Genomic DNA, 19418 nt, shown 5'->3' with positions numbered 1-19418 from the left:
ATTGTAAATAACTGACGGTGGCCTAGTTTACCATTAGTTGTCCATTTTTATTTGTAAGCATTATTTCTCAAGCACTTACATGTCATAAAACAGTAAAATAAGTGTTTTAAGACTTTATCCAAATGGATATATGAATACAGTATAGGGATCCACAAATAATTTTGAAGGAAAAGAAAAAGTAATGCTCTAAAAATACATTTAGGAAAACAAAACAATGCAACCAGCAACATACGATCTCAACGAGCACCAACACTTATATATATTAAATAGATATATTAAAATCTATTTTCTCTCACTAAGAAAATATATACAACGTGCCATTTTTAACAAACCATGTTTTATAATGCTTCTTCTGAGTGAACACAACCTTCATCAGAATACACTACCCATATTTAAATGTATACAGATAGGTGTGCTTTGTCCTAAAATAATGCTGAATAGGTGTACACGTTATCAGAGACTAGAAAAGAAAGAGTACCAGACATCCAGCCCAGGCTATCCCCTACATACTGAACCCTGAGAGGGCAAGGTGCTGAGCAGTGTTCCTGGCATCAAAGTAGGATGTGTCCGTCTCGTCTTCAGGCTGTGGGATAAAAGGCATCTTCTGGTTCTGCAGGTTGTCCCAGTCCAAACCCTCAAAGAAGGGGTGCACCTTGAGCTCTAAGGAGACACACACACACACAAATTAAATAAAAATAGCCAAACCCAGAAATATTTTCTCTTAAACAGTGGAGATTTTCATTTTCAAGGAAGTCACTTACAGTATGTTTTCAGTAATATGCCCTGTAAGCTGATGTATCATCTTAAATTTAATTCATTTACACAATTGAGCTTTGGCATGTTCGCTATGCATGATCATGCACTTGATGCAACTTGATTAATTAACTTTGGTTGTACATTTTCTGGTAAATAATAGCTCAATCAATTGAAACAAGGTCAACATTAGTACCAGTAATTTGATAACTGCACTTTGTCTGTAAGTGTGATACAGATAGATAGTACAGATAGTCTCACCTTTCAGGCCTGCACGTTTGGTCATGTCCATGTTTAGCAAAATCTCTATGGCATCTCTAGCATTGTGGGATATCTCCTCTTCGGCATCAGGCCAAGGGATGTCTACAAGCACAAAATGCAAGAAAAATGTAAGGCCTGTTGCAAAATACTAATATTATGGACAGAATACCAGCTGAGATCAGTTGCATTGTTTTTTTTAATCAGAGGAGCAGTTTTCGGATTACATTATGTGCTTACATAATTGCAAAAGGGTTCTTCAATGTTTTCTCAGTCAGCCTTTTAAAATGATATCAGATTAGTAAACAGAATGTCCTTTTGTAACATTGGATAAAAGGTTGCTGATAATAGGCAATGTAGATATTGCATTAAAGATCAGCCATTTCTTTCTACAACGGTTGAAAACCCTTTTGACCGGTAGTGTATATAGTTATTTATAGAGCAGTTAATTATGTTGACAGCAAGCCTAACATTAAAGCCACCAAACTGATGTTGTTGAACTGTGAATATAATTAAACTTCAGCCACAAATGTATTCAACTGGTGAATGGTGATGGATGAACAGATAACACTCACCTCTGTTCAGAATGTTCTGGAACACCAGCTGGGGGGTCTCGTCATTAAACGGAGGGATTCCTGTGAGGAACTCAAACAGGCAGACTCCAAGTGCCCACCAATCGACCATAACATCTGAACAGAGATATGTTAATTACTTACTCTGCACAATGGCCATTTCACACATGAGAAGGGGGCAGAGGGAAAGGTTAGAGTGTGAAATGTGTTCTAGTCTAGGCTGTGGAAGCAGGGGGTAAGCTGTTATCAATGTCACAATCAAGGCATTTCAATTTATGTACAACAAATAAATGGCATGATATGTGATGTGTGAAAGACCAAATCAGGATCAAAAGAACAGCGACACAGCCCACGATTGTTACAAACATCAAAACACGGACTACAAATGTTGGCCTTGTGATAGTCATCTGTTCAGCGTTTTCAGAGCAAGGGTTGTTTGAAAGTAAAATTAAAATAAAACAATTAGTCCCTGAAAAACCAGTGGAGGACCACTGAAGCAGTTAGAGCATAAGATACACCAGTACCCAAATCTCATTGCTAAAATAAACCCTGTCCTTTGCCCTGGGACAAAAGGCACTGCCAGCACATGCAGGAAAACATCCCCCAATGTACCGTACTCATAAAAAAAACCACATCTATGACAAACTTACCACCAATACCAATTCCTGAAACTCAAAAAGAGGGATTGTTAGATGCCAATATTCTAAAAAGTCTCTCAAATGACTATACAACTAACTTTTCCAGTTGTAGAACAATGAGTTTTCGGACCAATGTCCATGTAAACTGGCAATTAATCATTGGCTTTTTTATTCTTACCATGTGGTTTTCCCAAGAGCAGCTCAGGGGCCAGGTAATCCGGGGTGCCCAAAATTGGGGCACTCTGCACGGGCTCCGGACCCCTACGAACACTCTTGGGGGTCCTGAAGGGGGTGTGCACCATGGCCATCGGGGTTGGAGTCTAGACACACAACAGAAAAAAAGCACTTAATTTCCCCTTTTCTATTTTTTTTTTTTTTGTTCAGCATAAAATTAGCTTGTCATTTAATTGTCATTCAAGTTACAGTGCAATTATAAGTCTCAAGTAAAGGTCCTTTTCAAAATATCCAAACTTTTAAGATTTAAGGGTTACATGTTGTGCTGCATTACTTTGTCTATCTGACAAGTATCAACCATATATATATATATATATATATGAATTGTATTTCTCAAGCTCAAGAGAGTTCTGAAAGTAGTCTAAATTGTTGTATTTTGTAGTGTAACACTATTCCAGTTTCTGCTTCAGAGCTCCTACCTGCTGCACAGAACTCCCGAAGCTGGGCCTTTTCTTCTGGACAGGCGTCATGACGGAGCTGAGGAAGGAGGTGCAGGCGGACGTCTCCATGGGCTCCACTGAGCCGAGGCTGAGGCGCGAGCAGCAGGACAAGCTGGAGCGATTGATGGAGCTGCAGTAGCTGCGGAAGGCCACCACGTTCCGTGGCCGCAGGAAGGACGGTGACTTGGCTCCGCTGCTGGACTGACCGAGGAGCCGCCGCTGGAACAGGAAGCCGGAGCCAGCCCCGGACGTGGGCACGGTGATCGGGGCATAAGAGGCAGGGCCAGTGGCCGCCAGGGGGAAGCAGGCCGAGAGGTCGTGGTCGTCCAGCTCCTCCAGCGATGAGGACAGTGCTTCTTTAGGGCTCTCGACTGGAGGTGGCACGGATGGGTCGGAACCGATGATGGAAATGTCGTGGGCCGAGCTCTCAGAATCTAAGCTCAGGTTCCTGTGCACATCTTGGGCGTCGCTGAACGAGGAGGAAAAGCTCGACTCGGCAGCTGCGGCGGCAACTGCCTCCTCCCCAGGGTCCTCCAGCTCACAAAGCAGGTTCTTGGCCACCTCGGCTGAGCTGGACTGGGTCGGCCCGGGCCTCTTTGTCTCCCTCTGGCCTCCTGACCCACCCTGGCGCACCCCTAGCCCCACAGTGGAGAAGAGCCCTGTCAGTCCTGTGCTGTACCTCCCGTCCTCCTCCCCAGGCACCCGTGAGCTTCGCTGGAAGTCCGTGTCGCCCCTTTTGGCCTGCAGCCCCATGGCCTCAGGGCTCCGGTCCACCTCCTCAAAATTCCGCTTGGCTGACTTCACGGAAGGTTGGATGGCCCCACGCAGGCTAGGAACAGGAGTGCATACACCGGCTCTCCAATGAGCACATCCTGCTGGGTTAGCAGGGCTGCAGTCCTCCTTGTCGAACTGGAGCCTCTTGCCTGTCGAGATGTTGATTTTTCCCTGGATTGGCCCTGCAGAGGCAAAGTCTAGCTGTCCTCTGACTGGGTGTGCCCTGACGTCCTGGTTGCCAAGTGACATGAGAGCATTGTCGCGCCCAGGAATTCGCTCTGATGATGCAAGGGGGGTGTCAATCTTCCCAGCTATGTTCAGCTGATCTTTACCTTCCTCAGGAGGCATGTTCTGAGATTCTTGGCATTCCTAAGCATACAGATGAGAGACCATTTATAATAAGTAATTAAACCCTAATAACCCAAATAATGTTGACCCAGGTAGAATTATTCAATCTAATGAAAACTAAAGTTAAAACTAGGCTACTATACTTGTTCATTTGATGTACTAAACAGTAAATGCCAACAACAACATGATTATCTATGTTAAGAAGACTTTAAAGTGGTGACATACCAAGTCTTCCCACAGAGGGCTGATGCAGCTTTCAGAGTCTGTGGCGGAGGGACAGATGCATGACTGGTTGCTCCCAGTGCTCTGTGTGTCACAGCGTTGTCTGGACTTCATCAGCTTGGGGGTGAGACCTTTGGCCAACATTCCTGCACTGAACATACTGCTGCGTCCTGAAATGCAAAATGAAATTGTTGTCATCGATCAGTTTGTCAGTCAGTGAACAAGTAAATACTTTAGCACACTTATATCTGCATACATCCATGTACATAAATGTTACAAAGGTGCGGATGTCAGGAGGTTATATCAAGAAAAGAATCCATGCGTATGAGAACGTCAGGTATCAGGCATCACCATGGGCTGAGCATACCTAAGGCTCGTGTGGAGCACATGGGGGAACTGAAGCTGTTCCTCCTCCTCCTCTCGTGAGGGGAGCCGAGCGAGGTTTTCCGCGTCTCCAGCTTCCCGCATGTCTTGGAGCTGGACACAGCTGACAGGCTGCAGTGGCGTTTTCCTTCCATCAATGGAGTGTTCTGATTGGTTGACAGGTAAAAAGGAGGGAAGTTGGCAAGAATGGAAGTGAAACAGGAAGAGCTTGATGCTACTGAAAACCTCCTCTTAGCATCATCAGGCATCACATGCATTAGGAATGGTTTTAAATTTTGCATAATTACTTCAGTGTTGATAGCCTACGTGAACCCAGACAAACCTGTTAGCAAATTTGAATTTGCTCTGCAGGTTTGTCTTGAAAGGATCCCATTGGCTCCCGTTTCTAAACGTAACCGGCAATGAAGGTTTTAAATGCAGTTGTTTACTCAATTCCAAAGAAAATAAACATCCATATCTGTTTAACCCTGTCACCATCAGCGCAGCCATTAGTTGTGTTGAATGTCATCATATAAAGCCCATGCCATGCCGGATAGACGATTGTGACTGGATGGGTTTTTGGTGAATTGGAAACGGGCATCAATGGGATGGGATTCACCCAGGCTACAGTGATGAGATTTTTACACTTACAAGTCCAAGGGAGCTGATCAGTGACAGCACTTGACCAGGTGTCCGAAAATAAGCTTTATTTGGCTTTGCCAAGGAGGGTGTGGTAAGAATATCTGTCAGGCTTAGCTCTGAAGGGTAAAGGAGAAAATTTGATTTCACATAAACAAGAAAGATGTAAAGTAGATATTTTATAAAATCATGGAATGTTTGACAGATTGCATTACAAACATATGCACTCATTTGAAACAATGTGTACAAATATCTGTGTAGATTACAGTTCAGTAAATGGTGTGATCACTGGTATATGTTGGGGCATGTGACTCCTCTTAGGGAACGCAACCGTTAAAAATCCAGTCTGAGCAGTTTGACAGATTATTTCGCTTTTGTCATACCTCTTTCCATCTTAACCTTTGAGAGACCAAAGTCTGTAAGCTTGATGTGTCCTTCGTTAGAGATCAACATGTTGTCAGGTTTCAGGTCCCTGTGAATGACGACATGTATGTTTCAAACACCCAACACAAGTTATAAACCAGAAAAACCTGGAGGAAGTGAGCAATGCAAAATGATAACCAACCTGTGAATTATTCCATGGCGATGAAGATAATCCAAAGCAAGTGCAACCTCTGATATAAACTTCAGAGACATGTCTTCATCGAAATATCCATAAATATGAAGTAATGATTTCACATCACCTCCAATCAGATATTCCATCACCTATAAAAAAAAAAGAATAATGCAGTGTTTGACTGAATTTTTCCAGGAATTCGAAAATATCAGCAAAAACTTATGTAGGGCTGCAACTGCAACATAGTCAATTAATCTGCTGATTATTTTCTCAATCAATTGATTAGTTGTTTGTTTGATCAATAAAATGAAATGATTATCTTTTTCCAAAACCCAGGATTATGTCCTCAAATGCTTGGGTTTGTCCACATGCCAAAGACAATTGATTTACTGTCATAGAGGAGTAAGTACAGTCGAATTTTTACAAGTTTAAGAATCTGCAATTAGATAATATTGAGAGGTGTTTTCCTTTTTTTTTTAAAAAAGACATAATCCGTTTAACTGGTTACCAAAATTGTTGCCAACCAATTTGACTACTCCATTACTCGATTAATTGTTTCAGCCCTACTTATATGTAGACAAAAGTGGCAATACTTTACTGACAAACTACTATAATAACTTACCAAATATACTTTAGTTGCTGTTTGCAGGGAGTAGAACAAGTGCACCACAAAAGGACTTTTGCTGAGGGCCAAAGCATCTCGCTCTGCCCTCATCTGCTCTGTCATATTTTTATCAACCATGTCGGCCTTGTTTACGACCTGTGAATGTAAATCCAACGTAAAGACCATATTTATTAGACTGATGATTTACCAGTTGTGACTCTAAAATGCGATATGTTTAGCTACCTGGGCAGCCACAAGCCAACAACATTTAACAGGCGATCTAGCCTATATAGCCAGTTACGTTTAGGCTACAATAAACTTACCTTTATTGCGTACAACCGTGAGTTGCATTTCTTTCTTGAGAGATAGACCTTACCAAAAGCTCCGCGACTGATAGGCTTTACCACGATGAAGTCTTCGATTGATGGTGGCTTGGGTACATCGGCAGATATAATTGTATCATTAATTGAGGACTCCTTGTCAGGTTTTGTTTTTTCCCCCTCGAAATCCATGACTGGGATGTTTTGAAAATTTGAAATGCCCTCTCGGTTTCGAGGTCCTACGTCTACGTGACGTATATAGGGACTTGCAAGGTAGATGCCTGTTATCTAGAACTCCGGTAGATGGAAAGAGGAAAGACGTTCAAAATATCTCAACAATATACATGATATGTCAGAGAAAAAATGTATGTAGTATTTGTGTAAATACAAATATATTTCATAGAATATATCAGATACAAACCGATCATATGATATTCAGGCAGATTAAGGGGCAGCTATATTTTCTGGGATAAATTATCTAGTGATGGCAGTCTGACACTGAAGCTTCGATACGTGCTTCAAACCAGTCACTACAATTCCATTTGAACCGATTTGAACCACTGCTCCGAAGCTTGCTTTGCTACGGAAAAATCACGTGACATATGACGTCCGAAGCAGAAACTGCTTCATTCTCTGAAAGAATCACCTGAGTGGTTCGCAGAGCCACAGCGCCACCGCCTCGTGAACCAATCGTGCTGCCACTGCAACTGGCACGGCCTCGTTTCTAGTCTGAATTGTAGCGCGCTCAAAGCATAAACACTTTAGGCTAATGCAAAACATTGCGTTTGGTTCATAGCCTCTACTGTGACAAGCATAGTTTGTTCATGTCGATTTATTTTTATTACAATGTAAGAGATATGTGGGAAAACTTTATTCTGATGGCTCCTGATCAATCTTTATTTGTATAAATAATGATATCCCATTCTTATTCATGTGCACTACGTATGTGTGGGGGTGGGGTGGTTAGGTGCGTGCACTAGATTTATTTCACTAGTAAAGCTTCCTGTCCACTATCTAGCCGGGATAATTTAGATGCAGTCTTGGCTTTTCACCAGGAGAGGTCGCTGTTACTGAAGCTTCGAGTAATGAACCCATTTTTGAATCAATTGTTCAAAGTGGTTCAGTGCTTCACCAAAGCTTAATTTGCCCATCACTAAAATTATCAACTGTTTCATAATGAAATAAGTTGAAAATAGTCTTCTGTGTTGGCCTTTTTCTTTTACTGTCGTTGAGGCCGACTAGTCCTTTCTGACTGTTTGATGGTAGAGCCTGTGTACTGTCAATTAATTCATTCAGTAGAATAGCTTAGTCCGGTTCAGCCCAAAATGTATGATTGTTTCATTCCTGGACGTTAGCTCTCCATGGATGTCTTTCAGTTGTTTTTAGCCAATTAACCACGTGTACCTAAAAACACAAAGACTTCGCATCAACCATTTCAAATCCAAATAGATGCAATCATTTATTGGAGAGTGGAGATGTGCATCCTTGTTGGAGTGAAGGCCTAATAATGTACGGGTCAGAGAATGTCTAATAAGTAAACGGGCACTGCACGGGTTTAAATGAGGGTCTCTAATGCTGCGTTCCAGACAGCAGCTTAGCCCGTAAATTACAACTTCAAGTCATATGCCTCACGACTTAGGAGCGAATTCCAGGCAAAGTGATAACAAGTCACGACAAACCCTTCTGCGGCGGTTGTTTATTGTTGTGTCTGTGACGGTAACCGGGAGTACAACGATCTGGTACGAATTCACAGGTTTGACTGTCCTTCCAGGGCACTTTCACGGGTTGTGAAAATACAGGTTACGGGTTGCTGGAACGACCCATAACAAGATGTGCGGCATGTCGGAGAGAGTATACGTGCTACAGGCTCATTCAACTTCATCCAGCGCTGCGCAGAACTGGCTGCTGTTATGCCTGTTTTCATTATGCAAAAGTCGAGCATTCGCCACGTTCAACCAGATCTGCGCGGCGCTGCACGATGTTGAATGAGCCTTTACAGAATGACGTAACAATATGTCCCCCGGTAGCATTCACGGCGAGAACCTCCTTTCCTCAGCATTTGGAAGTAACGATTGTCAGTCTAGTGAAATAACAGGGGGAAACAAAAGGGCAGAAGGTGGGGTGGGCTCCAGATTTTGACAGGAACGCACAGGGACTGCTTCCAATAACCCGGAGCGATGTTTTCCCTCCCTACAACGTTTCAACCACAGGTACAAACTGTTAACGTTACCTAGTGCTACTACCAAGCTAGCTCGGGGTTACGACCATGTTAGCTGTGTGCTAAAGGTATTTTTTCTGAGAGTTGGGGGCGGCTTACTCAACGTTGACGTGTGAACGACACATAAAACACGAGTAGCACAGATGTTTTGGTTAACTACTGATGTTGTCAGTTAACCAGAGCTATGCGAAGAGTGTTACATTAGTAGATGTGTGGCTAACGTTAAGTTGGCAATGAAGTTCTGCCTCGTTAGCTAACTAAAGTTACCACCTTGACAATGGATGGGTAACGCTAACGCAAGCTTTTGTTTCAGTCCTTTCACTACATTGATCAGCTGAGGTGGTAAAATATATTAACCTGAGAGGGATTCTCTGAAGGCTTTATATATATATATATATATATATTTACATAAAGTTGGTTTGCCAAGAAAGTAGAGAGCATACCTAACGCAGTACTGAAAGCTAACTAGCCTAGCATCCAGTTACGTGACCATAGACATACTGTACGTGACAGCCGGCGGCTAGCTAACGTTAACGTTAGTTCTAGCATGTTATGGTATGGCGCTTGTGTAACATTTAGCAGCTAGCTTCTAGATAACGGGAAAGCAAACACAACCATTGACTCTGTATTTGGCGTAAGTTGTACTATGTTAAAATAGGTATCAGATGACCCTGAATCATTGTATTTCATAATTGAATAACGTTATTGATATGTATTCCATATGTTTATATCAAGATCGCTAACATTAGGGTTAGGTCATGTTACTATTGGATGTCGTAGCGGTCGATTACACAATCAGGTGCCGTTTGTCATTGGAAGACACTAGATTAAATAACCACCACTGTAGTTACAGTCTGGCAATGCTAACCAGCTTGAATTTTGTGTAATGGTACGTTCAACGCATAACAAACGTCACCGTGTTAAATGCAGAATGCGGATATTTTCGACAGATGTATACTTCAAACACATGTTGTTGTGGTTATGGTAGCTTGTTCTATGTAGCAGCTGGACTCAAACTTCCGTTTTGTGTTATTAAACCGACATCGGTTACGAGGTTACTCGTTTTGCCCTTTCAGTGCGTTGATACCAGAACACGCGTTGTTAATAGAGAACCATCTTTACACTGAATAAATGCCTTCACAAAATCATGGTAGATTGGCAAGTGAAGTTGAACCCAACTAAATTCTTTCACTCAACCTGTGCAATGGATGTGTGTACCTTTCAGTCTCATGGTGTCCAATCAACGAGCTGAACTGCTATCACTTGGACATAAATACATAACACATTATTAAAAATGCATAATTATATGATCATATAGGAATAATGTCCCCTATACGTTTTCACTGTAACCTTGCCACCAGAGCCCTGGGATTTTATGATTATCATCAATAATAATAGTTTATGGTCCTTTTATTTGTTTAGGTCACAGTGCCACTGACACACCTTATCAATGCCCTCCATTCCATCAAAACCTCAGCCAGCTCTGCAGCCACAGCATCTGTGCAGAGTCTGCAAAAGGATTTCCCACCAGAGCAGGATCCTCTGCTCAAAGAGGTAAGGCAGCATAGTGCACCTCTTAGTAGAATGTAACTCGACAAAGTACAGCATTTATTTCATAAGTACAAACATAAGCTATGACAAATGTTCCTTGTTCATCCTCTCAAATCCAAAGCACAATTGAGGCAATAGTCAAATTGCAATTTTCCCTAACTGCTTCTTGTACTATGATAAAATAGGTAACAACTTCAACTACATTTCATACTAGTGAGTCAGGCCCGTTTTAAACTGTAACTTTGTTACTTTTAATACTTTCCTGTATAATAAATATGAAATGAAATGAGCTTCATTTGCTGTTGGATGAAAAATTATTCACATAATTCATTTTTGCATCAAATCAAGTCTCTATGTTCTGTAAACTGGAGCTTTTCTCAGCTGTCTTATTTGTTTCTTTCATCAGATGATAAATATGCCTTACATGATTGATAAAGCATTTTCAACCTGACATTGGATGACTGTTAAAGACGAATAACGAGTGTAAACTTGGATTAATCGGAGTAGTTTTGAGTAAAATTATCTGATGTTGTAAAATACAAACACTACACTAAAATCTGGCCTCTCCTTTTTACGGTAAAATTGCATCTTATCAAACTCCACATGTTGTACCTTATGTTCTCAGCCCACAGTGAGCTTACGGGAGCTGGGCTTGTCTGACCTAGGAGTTGGTCAGCTCAGCGAGCTGGTCAGTAGGCTCCTGCCAAGGTTGAGCCCAGGAGAAAGCCGAGTCCCTGCTCTCCCTCACTACTCTCCCAGCTGGAAAACATCACACATCTCGACCGACTCTTTCTTCAGTAACAAACATGGTGAGGTTTCACGTCATTTCGTCTTTGGGAGTTTTAATGTGTCTTCGATATGGGGAGAGACTGCCTTTCACAATGAAGATTTGGAAGTTCTATATGGGACACAGACAGATATTTTTGTTACCACATGAGGTACCATCAACACATTAGCTGCTATATATTCTAGGATATATAAAAAATGAAAACTTTAATATATGATATGAATTACTTCCAAGTGTTTGTGGCATTCATTTTATTGACCTAGAATTGAGAGCATGTCAGTGTACTGTAGCACCTTTATCATAAAAGCTGTGTAATAAAATGTGCTATAAGTAAAATTAGAGTATATGGTTCTCACTGCACTCATATGTGTCTGTTCTTCTTTTAGGGTTCTCCAGAGGAGTGGGGCTGTTCCAGCCTTCAGCATTCCATAGACATGGTTCTAGTCCTCTACAGGCAGTCTGCTCAGAGCTCCAACACTGGCCTGGTAACATTGGTCACATTTTGACCACAATGTTTAGAACAAGAAATGCAAGAAATGTGTCAATTTTGGGGCACATATTGTTGTGTCATGTTTTTGGTACAGTGTAGCTTGGAAATATTGTAGAGTCTGCTCTCCATGCAAATGTAGAACTGTGTAAAATTGTTGTCTGTGTATGTATCATTACTATTATTGTATTGTATGTATTGTACTATTGTTCTTCTTAAAGGAACACGCAACTATTTTATGGAATTGGGTTATTCACCGTCTCCCCTAGAGTTAGATAAGTGAGCAAAAACATTTTTGTCTCCGTGCATGTATTGTCTTAGTCCGGCAGCACCCCCGCTAGCTTAGCATAGTTAATGGAGTCTCTCGTCGCCGGATAGCATGCCGTGAGTAAAAGTGAGCCAAACAAAACAATCCCTAATTACTTCTTGTGGCCTGCCTATTCACAATGAGTACAAATGGCAATGCAGATTAAGACGAGGCGATTTCCTAGGCAGATATTGACTTCGGACTATATTGGGACGAATTTTGCTGAATACCTTGAATAACCTTTTCTCCCAATGTCCGTCCATGCAGTATGGGTCCAGCATCGAGGCTTCAAGACCTTGCGGTCCGGAAAGAGGCGTCTGCAGGCGGGCTATGAGAGCCCAGCCGAGCCGGAAGGCTATACTCCAGCCTTTATAAAGGTTAGTTGGGTCGAGGAAGACTCTTGAATTTCCCCTTGGGGATCAATCAAGTATCTATCTATATCTATCTATCTATCTATCTATCTTACTCAAGACTGTGTGTATGTGTAGTTTTCAGATTACATTATGTGCTTACATAATTGCAAAAGGGTTCTTCAATGTTTTCAATGTTAGCCTTTTAAAATTATATCAGATTATTAAACAGAATGTGCCTTTGGAACATTGGATGAATGGTTGCTGATAATGGGCATCTGTATACATACTAGATATTGCATTAAAGATCAGCCATTTCTTTTTACAACATTAATGATGAAAACATTAAGTACATTTCTAAGTGACTCCAAACTAATGAACAGTAGTGTATGTACACTCATTCACATTATGTAAGAGTTGCCCAAGGACTGGTTTCAAATCGTTTTACTGCCTAGACGTAGCCGAGCGGGCTGTTCCTCCGCTTACATGGCAGAGTCCATGTGTCTCATGACCACTCACTGGCAGCTCTCACTAATCCCATTGTTACTGGTGTAACCTCTCGACCTGCCTTCCCTCCCTCCTTCAATTCAATCTTTTCTTTTTTCTCCCTCTCTCTCTCTCCTTTTCTCTTTGGATCACAGGGTCTGCTGATGAAGGAGAAAGGCCCAGTGATAGACAGCATAGACGGCATAATGAAACAGAGGAATCTGTCTGGCAATGAGCAAGATGCCTTTAAAGCCGGCTTCACAGAAGGCTTCATGAAGTCCCAGTCTTTTACCCAAAGAACACAAGGCATGGCTCTACACAGACACATTGACATATATTACATATATGTTGCTTGTTACAAAAATATAATCAGCAAATTCACGCCCTTCTTTCATGTTATTCAGTCAATGGTAATAATTATGTGTGCATCAGCATTTGAATTTATATAAGCAGCAGTGTTTAATTTTGTCCATGAGGTTTAGTTGTGTGCGTAGATGAGTACATATACATTCCTCTGAGGTACCACAGGGTGATGCTGTTGAGTCAAGAGTAACTAAGGTTGATGGGTATTGTGAGTTCAACTTCCCTCCTCAGTGTGTGTGTGTGTGTGTGTGTGTGTGGTGTGTGTGATTTGGCAGATTCACTAAGGAGAACACGCTTGATCCTTCTGGTCCTCCTCCTGGTTGGCATCTATGGCTTGGCCAAAACCCCGTTCCTTTCGGGTAAAAGCTCCTTTTCTGATACTGGTTTGTGTCAGACTTTATTTACTTTCTAGTGTGTGCTGTTGATTTCTCAGATTAGTCAGGCTCATACTTTACTCTGATATCTGTGCATGCGTATGTATTCAGAGGGATACATGCTTCAAGCTTTGTGTGATTTCTAACATGCTTCAGCATGAACTAATTTTGTATTCTATACCAAAATCAGGTACCAAGACACTGACACTAAATGTTTCACTTCTACTATCTCAAGTAATACAGCCAATGATCTTGGGCCCTAACCTTGGGGATTCCCCTTTTTACCCCAACAGTGCGCTTCCGCACCACCTCTGGCCTGGATTCAGCTGTGGACCCAGTCCAGGTGAAGAATGTGACCTTTGAGCATGTGAAGGGCGTCGAAGAGGCCAAGAACGAGCTGCAGGAGGTGGTCGAGTTCCTCAGGAACCCCCAGAAATTCACAGTTTTAGGTGGAAAGCTCCCCAAAGGTGAGAACAAGCCAGAAAATAAGGTACCCATCACTGCTGTCAGGTGTAAACCTTATGTAAATCTCCAAATGTAAAAAAAAAGAAGAAAAAAAATATTTGATGATGCAATGTTGAACTATTAAAAAAAAAAAAAAAAGGGGGTTTTTCAATGTCCTGAAAATTAATGGATTTATTTCCCTTCTTGTGGTCATATGGTCATGAAAGTTGAACATTAACCTTTATTTACTCATTTCTAACCTATATTTAAGTTTTATTAATTAAATGCAGTTTATTATTAAGTTGTAATTGCTAGTATGGCATTGCTGATATGTAAATCCTTTTATTATTTTTTCAGTATTATAGAATTTTCTGTATAGCTGCTAGTTATTAAATGTCATTCAGTGGCTCATGCAGAGTAATGGGGAAAACAGTAAAACCTTTTGTTGGACTGTATCATTGCGAATCCTTGTGATTGGTCTTTGATAGCTAGTATTTCCCCTGGGGATCAATAAAGTATCTATCTATCCATCTATCTATTTGTCTCCATCATGGGCTCTGTCTTGTAGGTATCCTGCTGGTAGGCCCTCCAGGCACAGGGAAGACGCTGCTGGCCAGGGCAGTGGCTGGCGAGGCTGATGTGCCCTTCTACTATGCCTCCGGCTCGGAGTTCGATGAGATGTTTGTGGGCGTGGGAGCCAGTCGCATCAGGAACCTCTTCAGTGAGTCCCTGTGGCAATCCATAGTTTCACATCTCATGGTGACATTTATGTGTTTTGTGTTCCTTAAAGACACACAGTATTTATTCTTTGGCCTGAAGTTGCATTAAATAAGAGAGAATGTTGTAAAATCACTACAAAAGCACAAAAGCGGCATCATGTTTCTGTTGTTTGTTTTCCTCAGAGGAGGCAAAAGCCAATGCCCCGTGTGTCATCTTCATTGATGAGCTGGACAGTGTGGGTGGGAAAAGAATAGAATCTCCCATGCACCCCTACTCCAGACAGACCATCAACCAGCTGCTGGCAGAGATGGATGGGTAGGTATTTCATCAAAAACGTGTTCTGTTAGTTATCAGTGAGAGAATCCATAATGATTTTATAGGAGTATTTGTTTTTGTTTACTCAGTCAAGCTGTTGCATTGCCAGCCAGCAGGTGTTATGCTATACGAGAATTGTGCTCATTTAAGAAATTATAATGGTTGAGATGTCCGCATATCCTGTGGTTAGTGTTTTGATTATCATCTTTTCTTTATTTACAGGTTTAAGCCAAATGAAGGGGTCATCGTTATTGGCGCCACAAACTTTGCTGAGGCTTTAGATAAGTACGTTTCATTGGAGAATGCCTTTTTTTCCACAGCTCTGTCTGTTTGGATTGGCCAAAGCAGTGAGGATAGCTCTGATTCTTTGCCAAATCTTATAGGCTTATGGGGTCAGTCACCCTGAGTTGGATTTTTGTTAGCCTAAATGTGAATTCATACATAAAATGTCTGTCACAAGGGGATTAAGAACAACTAAACTGAACCTCATAATTGGGGTGAATTCCATTGTCCAAACTGTCCTCTGTTCACCTGACTGCCAGGAGTACAGCCATTCTGCAATCAGGAGTTTAGTCTGACAGGCTTTCACCTTATCAGATTTGTATAGCATTTAAAGCTGACGAGCAGGGTTTGTCTGGATTGTTCTGCAGTGCCTTGATCCGTCCAGGAAGATTTGACATGCAAGTGACTGTCCCTCGCCCAGATGTGAAAGGACGCACCGAGATCCTCAACTGGTACTTGAAGAAAATCAAAATGGATGAAGGTATGGCTGAAGTGAATGAACACAGCAATGTTTTATGTGTATACTTTTAGTGGGTTTATAGTTTTTGTTGTTGTTTTCAATGCTAGGTATTGAATGTGATTTAATTTGAGACATGAGTTTATGGTCTCTCTGATGTGAAAGTGCTTCTATTTTGTAGACTTTAAGTCAAACTCCAGTCAGAATGGTGGACAGGACACCAAAATGCCTCTTTGATGAATTATTCACAAACTGATTGAGCATACACATAGTCTAACCTGACCACCCTTGTCTTCTTCACCCAGGTATTAATGCAGAGATCATTGCCAGAGGTACTGTGGGCTTCTCCGGGGCCGAGTTGGAGAACCTGGTCAACCAGGCAGCTCTCAAGGCTGCTGTCGATGGCAAAGACATGGTCACCATGAAGGATCTGGAGTTCGCTAAGGACAAGATTCTCATGGGTGTGTGCCATGCTTACCCTCCCACTTCCTCCCCACTTCCATCTAACCCTGCCCCCTTCAAATGCAATCATCCTTCCCCACTCTCTCCCATTCCTCTTAACAGTCATGGGAGTGAGCCTAAAGTCAGAAACTTCTTGTTTAATTCTCCTTTAACCTACATTTGCTCCTCCACCTTACTTCCATTTCTCCTCCCCTCATGTAATGGACAGGCCCTGAACGCAGGAGTGTGGACATCGACGCAAAGAACAAGACCATCACTGCCTACCACGAGTCTGGCCACGCCATCGTGGCCTACTACACCAAAGATGCCATGCCCATCAACAAAGCTACCATCATGCCCCGTGGACCTACTCTTGGTCATGTGTGTACCCCTTGTCTTTTAAATTTAAATTAGTTTCACAATGTTCCTTTTGTTAATGCTTACATTGTTCATTACTGCTGATGTGGTCATAATGTAGTGGTCAAATGTACTTTATGCTCGGTTAATGCATTATATTGATTGTGCAGACTCACCCTCAGATTGTAGTGTCTGATTCATTACAAATATCCCCAAAATATTGGCTGGGTCATTGTGTGTCATTTGATTGTGGGGTCATGTGGGTCGCAGGTGTCAATGCTGCCCGAGAATGACCGCTGGAGCGAGACCCGAGCCCAGCTGCTGGCCCAGATGGATGTCAGCATGGGGGGGCGCGTGGCGGAGGAGCTCATATTCGGAGACGAGAACATCACCACAGGTGACTGGGCAAAATATTTGTTTTCTTTCAGCTCTCTCTTTCTCTCTGGCCCTGCTAACCTTAATGCCCCCCTTTTTTTCTGTCGCCTTTCTTCGACTGTGTACTTTCTGTCTCCATGTTTGGCTATACTTTCATGGTTGTATTTTGGAGTTGATCTCCTAAAACATCACCAATTTGTTTTTGTTTTTTGGGTTTTTTTTACAGGTGCATCAAGTGACTTTGATGGAGCCACCAGAATAGCCAAGATGATGGTGACTCGTTTTGGGATGAGCGACAAGGTAACCCCTGTGGTAACTTTGTTTGTGTGTGTAGACTGGATAAAGCCCAACAATCAGCCTTTGTTGTAGTAGTCTTAGCCAGTTTCAAAAAGAGGCACAATTCATGGACAGTCAGGCCCCCTCATAGCCTCAGGGCTCCGTCTGATCAGCTTGGGTAATGAAGCAGTCCAAAGGAAAAGTGGGTCCATTTTAGCCAACAGTGGATCTTCTGCAGGAAGCCTCAGTCGTGGTGAAATGGCGTTCTCAGAGAAACATTCCAGACATAAGTCCCTGCTCCCTGCTCCTAATCCTTTCCCCCTGTAGCTATGTCCAGCCTGAAATGTTTGACGTTAACACGGTTCAACCCTCACAGGGAGTCCGCCATGAACTCTCTGAAGCTAGTCTTCCTTGAACTTAATTTGCCGACAATTCCATATGATCATTTATAACAGCCATTTAAAAAGTGCCAATAGAGGCTTCCTGCATTAGTTGTGGTGCTAAGCTCATGAGTCCGGCCTCTTTGGCCTGCTTCTGAGCCTGCTGGTTGTGTAAGCGGTCTGTTGCGATTTGTCATTGTTCTGCCGGCATGTTCCAGCTGGGGGTGATGACCTATGCTGACCTAACAAAGCAGAGTCCAGAGACACAGGCTGCCGTCGAACAGGAAGTCAGGGTCCTGCTACAGGTGAGTGGACTGTCCCACACATTGCCACAGAAGACCACTTGTTTTACATATTGAATTATTAAATGATATCTAGTTGCTTTATATAATTTATATTGTTAACATTACTTATTACAAGCTAAAGTATGCTTCTATCCTCATTTAATTACACATTTTGATGTCTTATAGTGCAATTTTATGCCAAGGTTTTTCTCCACAATACAAATGTAATTTTCGATACGGAAGCCTAATTCTTCGTGTGCCTTGTCACAGGATTCTTATGAACGTGCTAAGAACCTCTTGAAGAAATACAGCAAAGAGCACGAGAAGCTGGCCGATGCCCTGCTGACCTACGAGACATTGGACGGCAAGGAGATAAAGATGTTGCTGGAGGGGAAGGCCTTAGACCCTAGATGATGTCGCCTGCGGAAAAGACTGATACCAATGCCCCATGTATAAATATCTCCCAGTGCAATTATGTTGCAGGGATGACAAAGACTTCGTTTTGTTTCTTTACTTTTTTTTTTTTTTTTTTAAACCACTTTCAGCCCATTTTCTTTATACTCAGATGTAGTCAGTTGAGTTGCCCCCAAACAAAATCTCCTTTCAGGAATCCAATTGGTCATTAACATCAACTTAATTCTTTTTAGTGTCTTTTTTTTTTTTTTATCAGGACATTCAGGCGTGTAAATCTTCTCCAAATGTCTCACACCTGCATGGTGAGAGAGTGTGCAAAGGAAGGTAGTGGACACTCATTCTCACTCTGCAGTATCAGATATACCTTCATAGAGAATCCCATCACGTAATGATGTTTTACATTGTAACAGTTGAGGGGAATAAACTTTTAGTTGCAAAGCAACTAGTACTGTATATCACCTCAAATAACCTTTCTGTGATCAGGATATTTGTGGAGACTTGAAATTAGCTCTCCACTTTTTATTGCAGCTGTGAGAGAATCTAAAATGTGAAGGCATATTTAGTGAACGTCTGATGCAGTCTCTCTTGAGCAACAGGTTTAGTGTGACTTTGGAACGTCAGTATTCTTGCATAGCAACCCCCACCCACCCACCCACCCTTTGCATCATGTAATGGTTGGAGTGATCAGATCAGTCTGTAAATTGTACATTCTAGGTTTTGTTGTCTTCAAGTAGTTGGACAGGGTTGACTTCCCTCTCAGCTTGAATTAGAGTTTAAATTGTTGCATTCAAATAAAGATGACTGTAACAATTCTATCCATTTAAGTTATTCAGGTGGAGCCAAATGGCTCCATCTTCTCTCCATATGCTTGAATCAATATGTAAGAGATTTAGAATAAAAGTCAAGTGTATATAAGTGTGCGTATATGAATGTTAACCAATACCGTTACCCAGGTCTGTTTCTGAAATCAGAAGAAAAAAATATTTGTGCTATGGAAACATGAATAAAGGCCTCCATAACTTTTCTTCA

General features: G+C 41.9%; 2 protein-coding genes across 4 annotated transcripts; one reads left to right on the top strand and one right to left on the bottom strand.

Moving 5' to 3' along the window:
- Window positions 1-28: 28 nt before the first annotated feature.
- mastl (microtubule associated serine/threonine kinase-like) lies at window positions 29-7159 on the bottom strand. Of its 2 annotated transcripts, XM_076290760.1 has the most exons (13): window positions 6725-7159; window positions 6420-6557; window positions 5807-5946; window positions 5625-5713; window positions 5254-5360; window positions 4607-4769; window positions 4243-4409; window positions 2875-4038; window positions 2400-2541; window positions 2234-2248; window positions 1587-1700; window positions 1015-1116; window positions 29-660 (listed from the first exon to the last, which is right to left on the bottom strand). In XM_076290760.1, exons 1-13 carry the CDS (start codon window positions 6911-6913, stop codon window positions 503-505), a joined length of 2688 nt encoding a protein of 895 aa, XP_076146875.1. In that variant the 5' UTR covers window positions 6914-7159; the 3' UTR covers window positions 29-502. The 2 variants fall into 2 exon arrangements, with proteins under 2 accessions (XP_076146875.1, XP_076146876.1); XM_076290761.1 differs by lacking the exon at window positions 2234-2248 and having other exon boundaries at window positions 6725-7061.
- A 1580-nt stretch (window positions 7160-8739) lies between these two features.
- Window positions 8740-19413, top strand: LOC143131258 (ATP-dependent zinc metalloprotease YME1L1-like). 2 transcript variants are annotated; one of them, XM_076290759.1, is made up of 18 exons: window positions 8740-8931; window positions 10362-10493; window positions 11116-11299; window positions 11664-11762; window positions 12339-12448; window positions 13063-13213; window positions 13546-13629; window positions 13938-14111; window positions 14657-14809; window positions 14991-15123; window positions 15346-15408; window positions 15774-15886; window positions 16168-16323; window positions 16533-16684; window positions 16931-17057; window positions 17262-17335; window positions 17910-17996; window positions 18246-19413. In XM_076290759.1, exons 1-18 carry the CDS (start codon window positions 8899-8901, stop codon window positions 18387-18389), a joined length of 2169 nt encoding a protein of 722 aa, XP_076146874.1. In that variant the 5' UTR covers window positions 8740-8898; the 3' UTR covers window positions 18390-19413. The 2 variants fall into 2 exon arrangements, with proteins under 2 accessions (XP_076146874.1, XP_076146873.1); XM_076290758.1 differs by having other exon boundaries at window positions 13546-13653.
- Window positions 19414-19418: the final 5 nt, after the last annotated feature.

The sequence above is a fragment of the Alosa pseudoharengus genome, unplaced genomic scaffold (genome assembly GCF_046254945.1).
Source record: "Alosa pseudoharengus isolate Yale_2024_CS ecotype anadromous, Long Island Sound unplaced genomic scaffold, YU_APseudo_1.1 YU_APseudo_1.1_scf_18, whole genome shotgun sequence".
NCBI classification, from domain to species: Eukaryota; Metazoa; Chordata; class Actinopteri; order Clupeiformes; family Clupeidae; genus Alosa; species Alosa pseudoharengus.
This window is presented reverse-complemented; position numbering and strand designations above follow the sequence as displayed.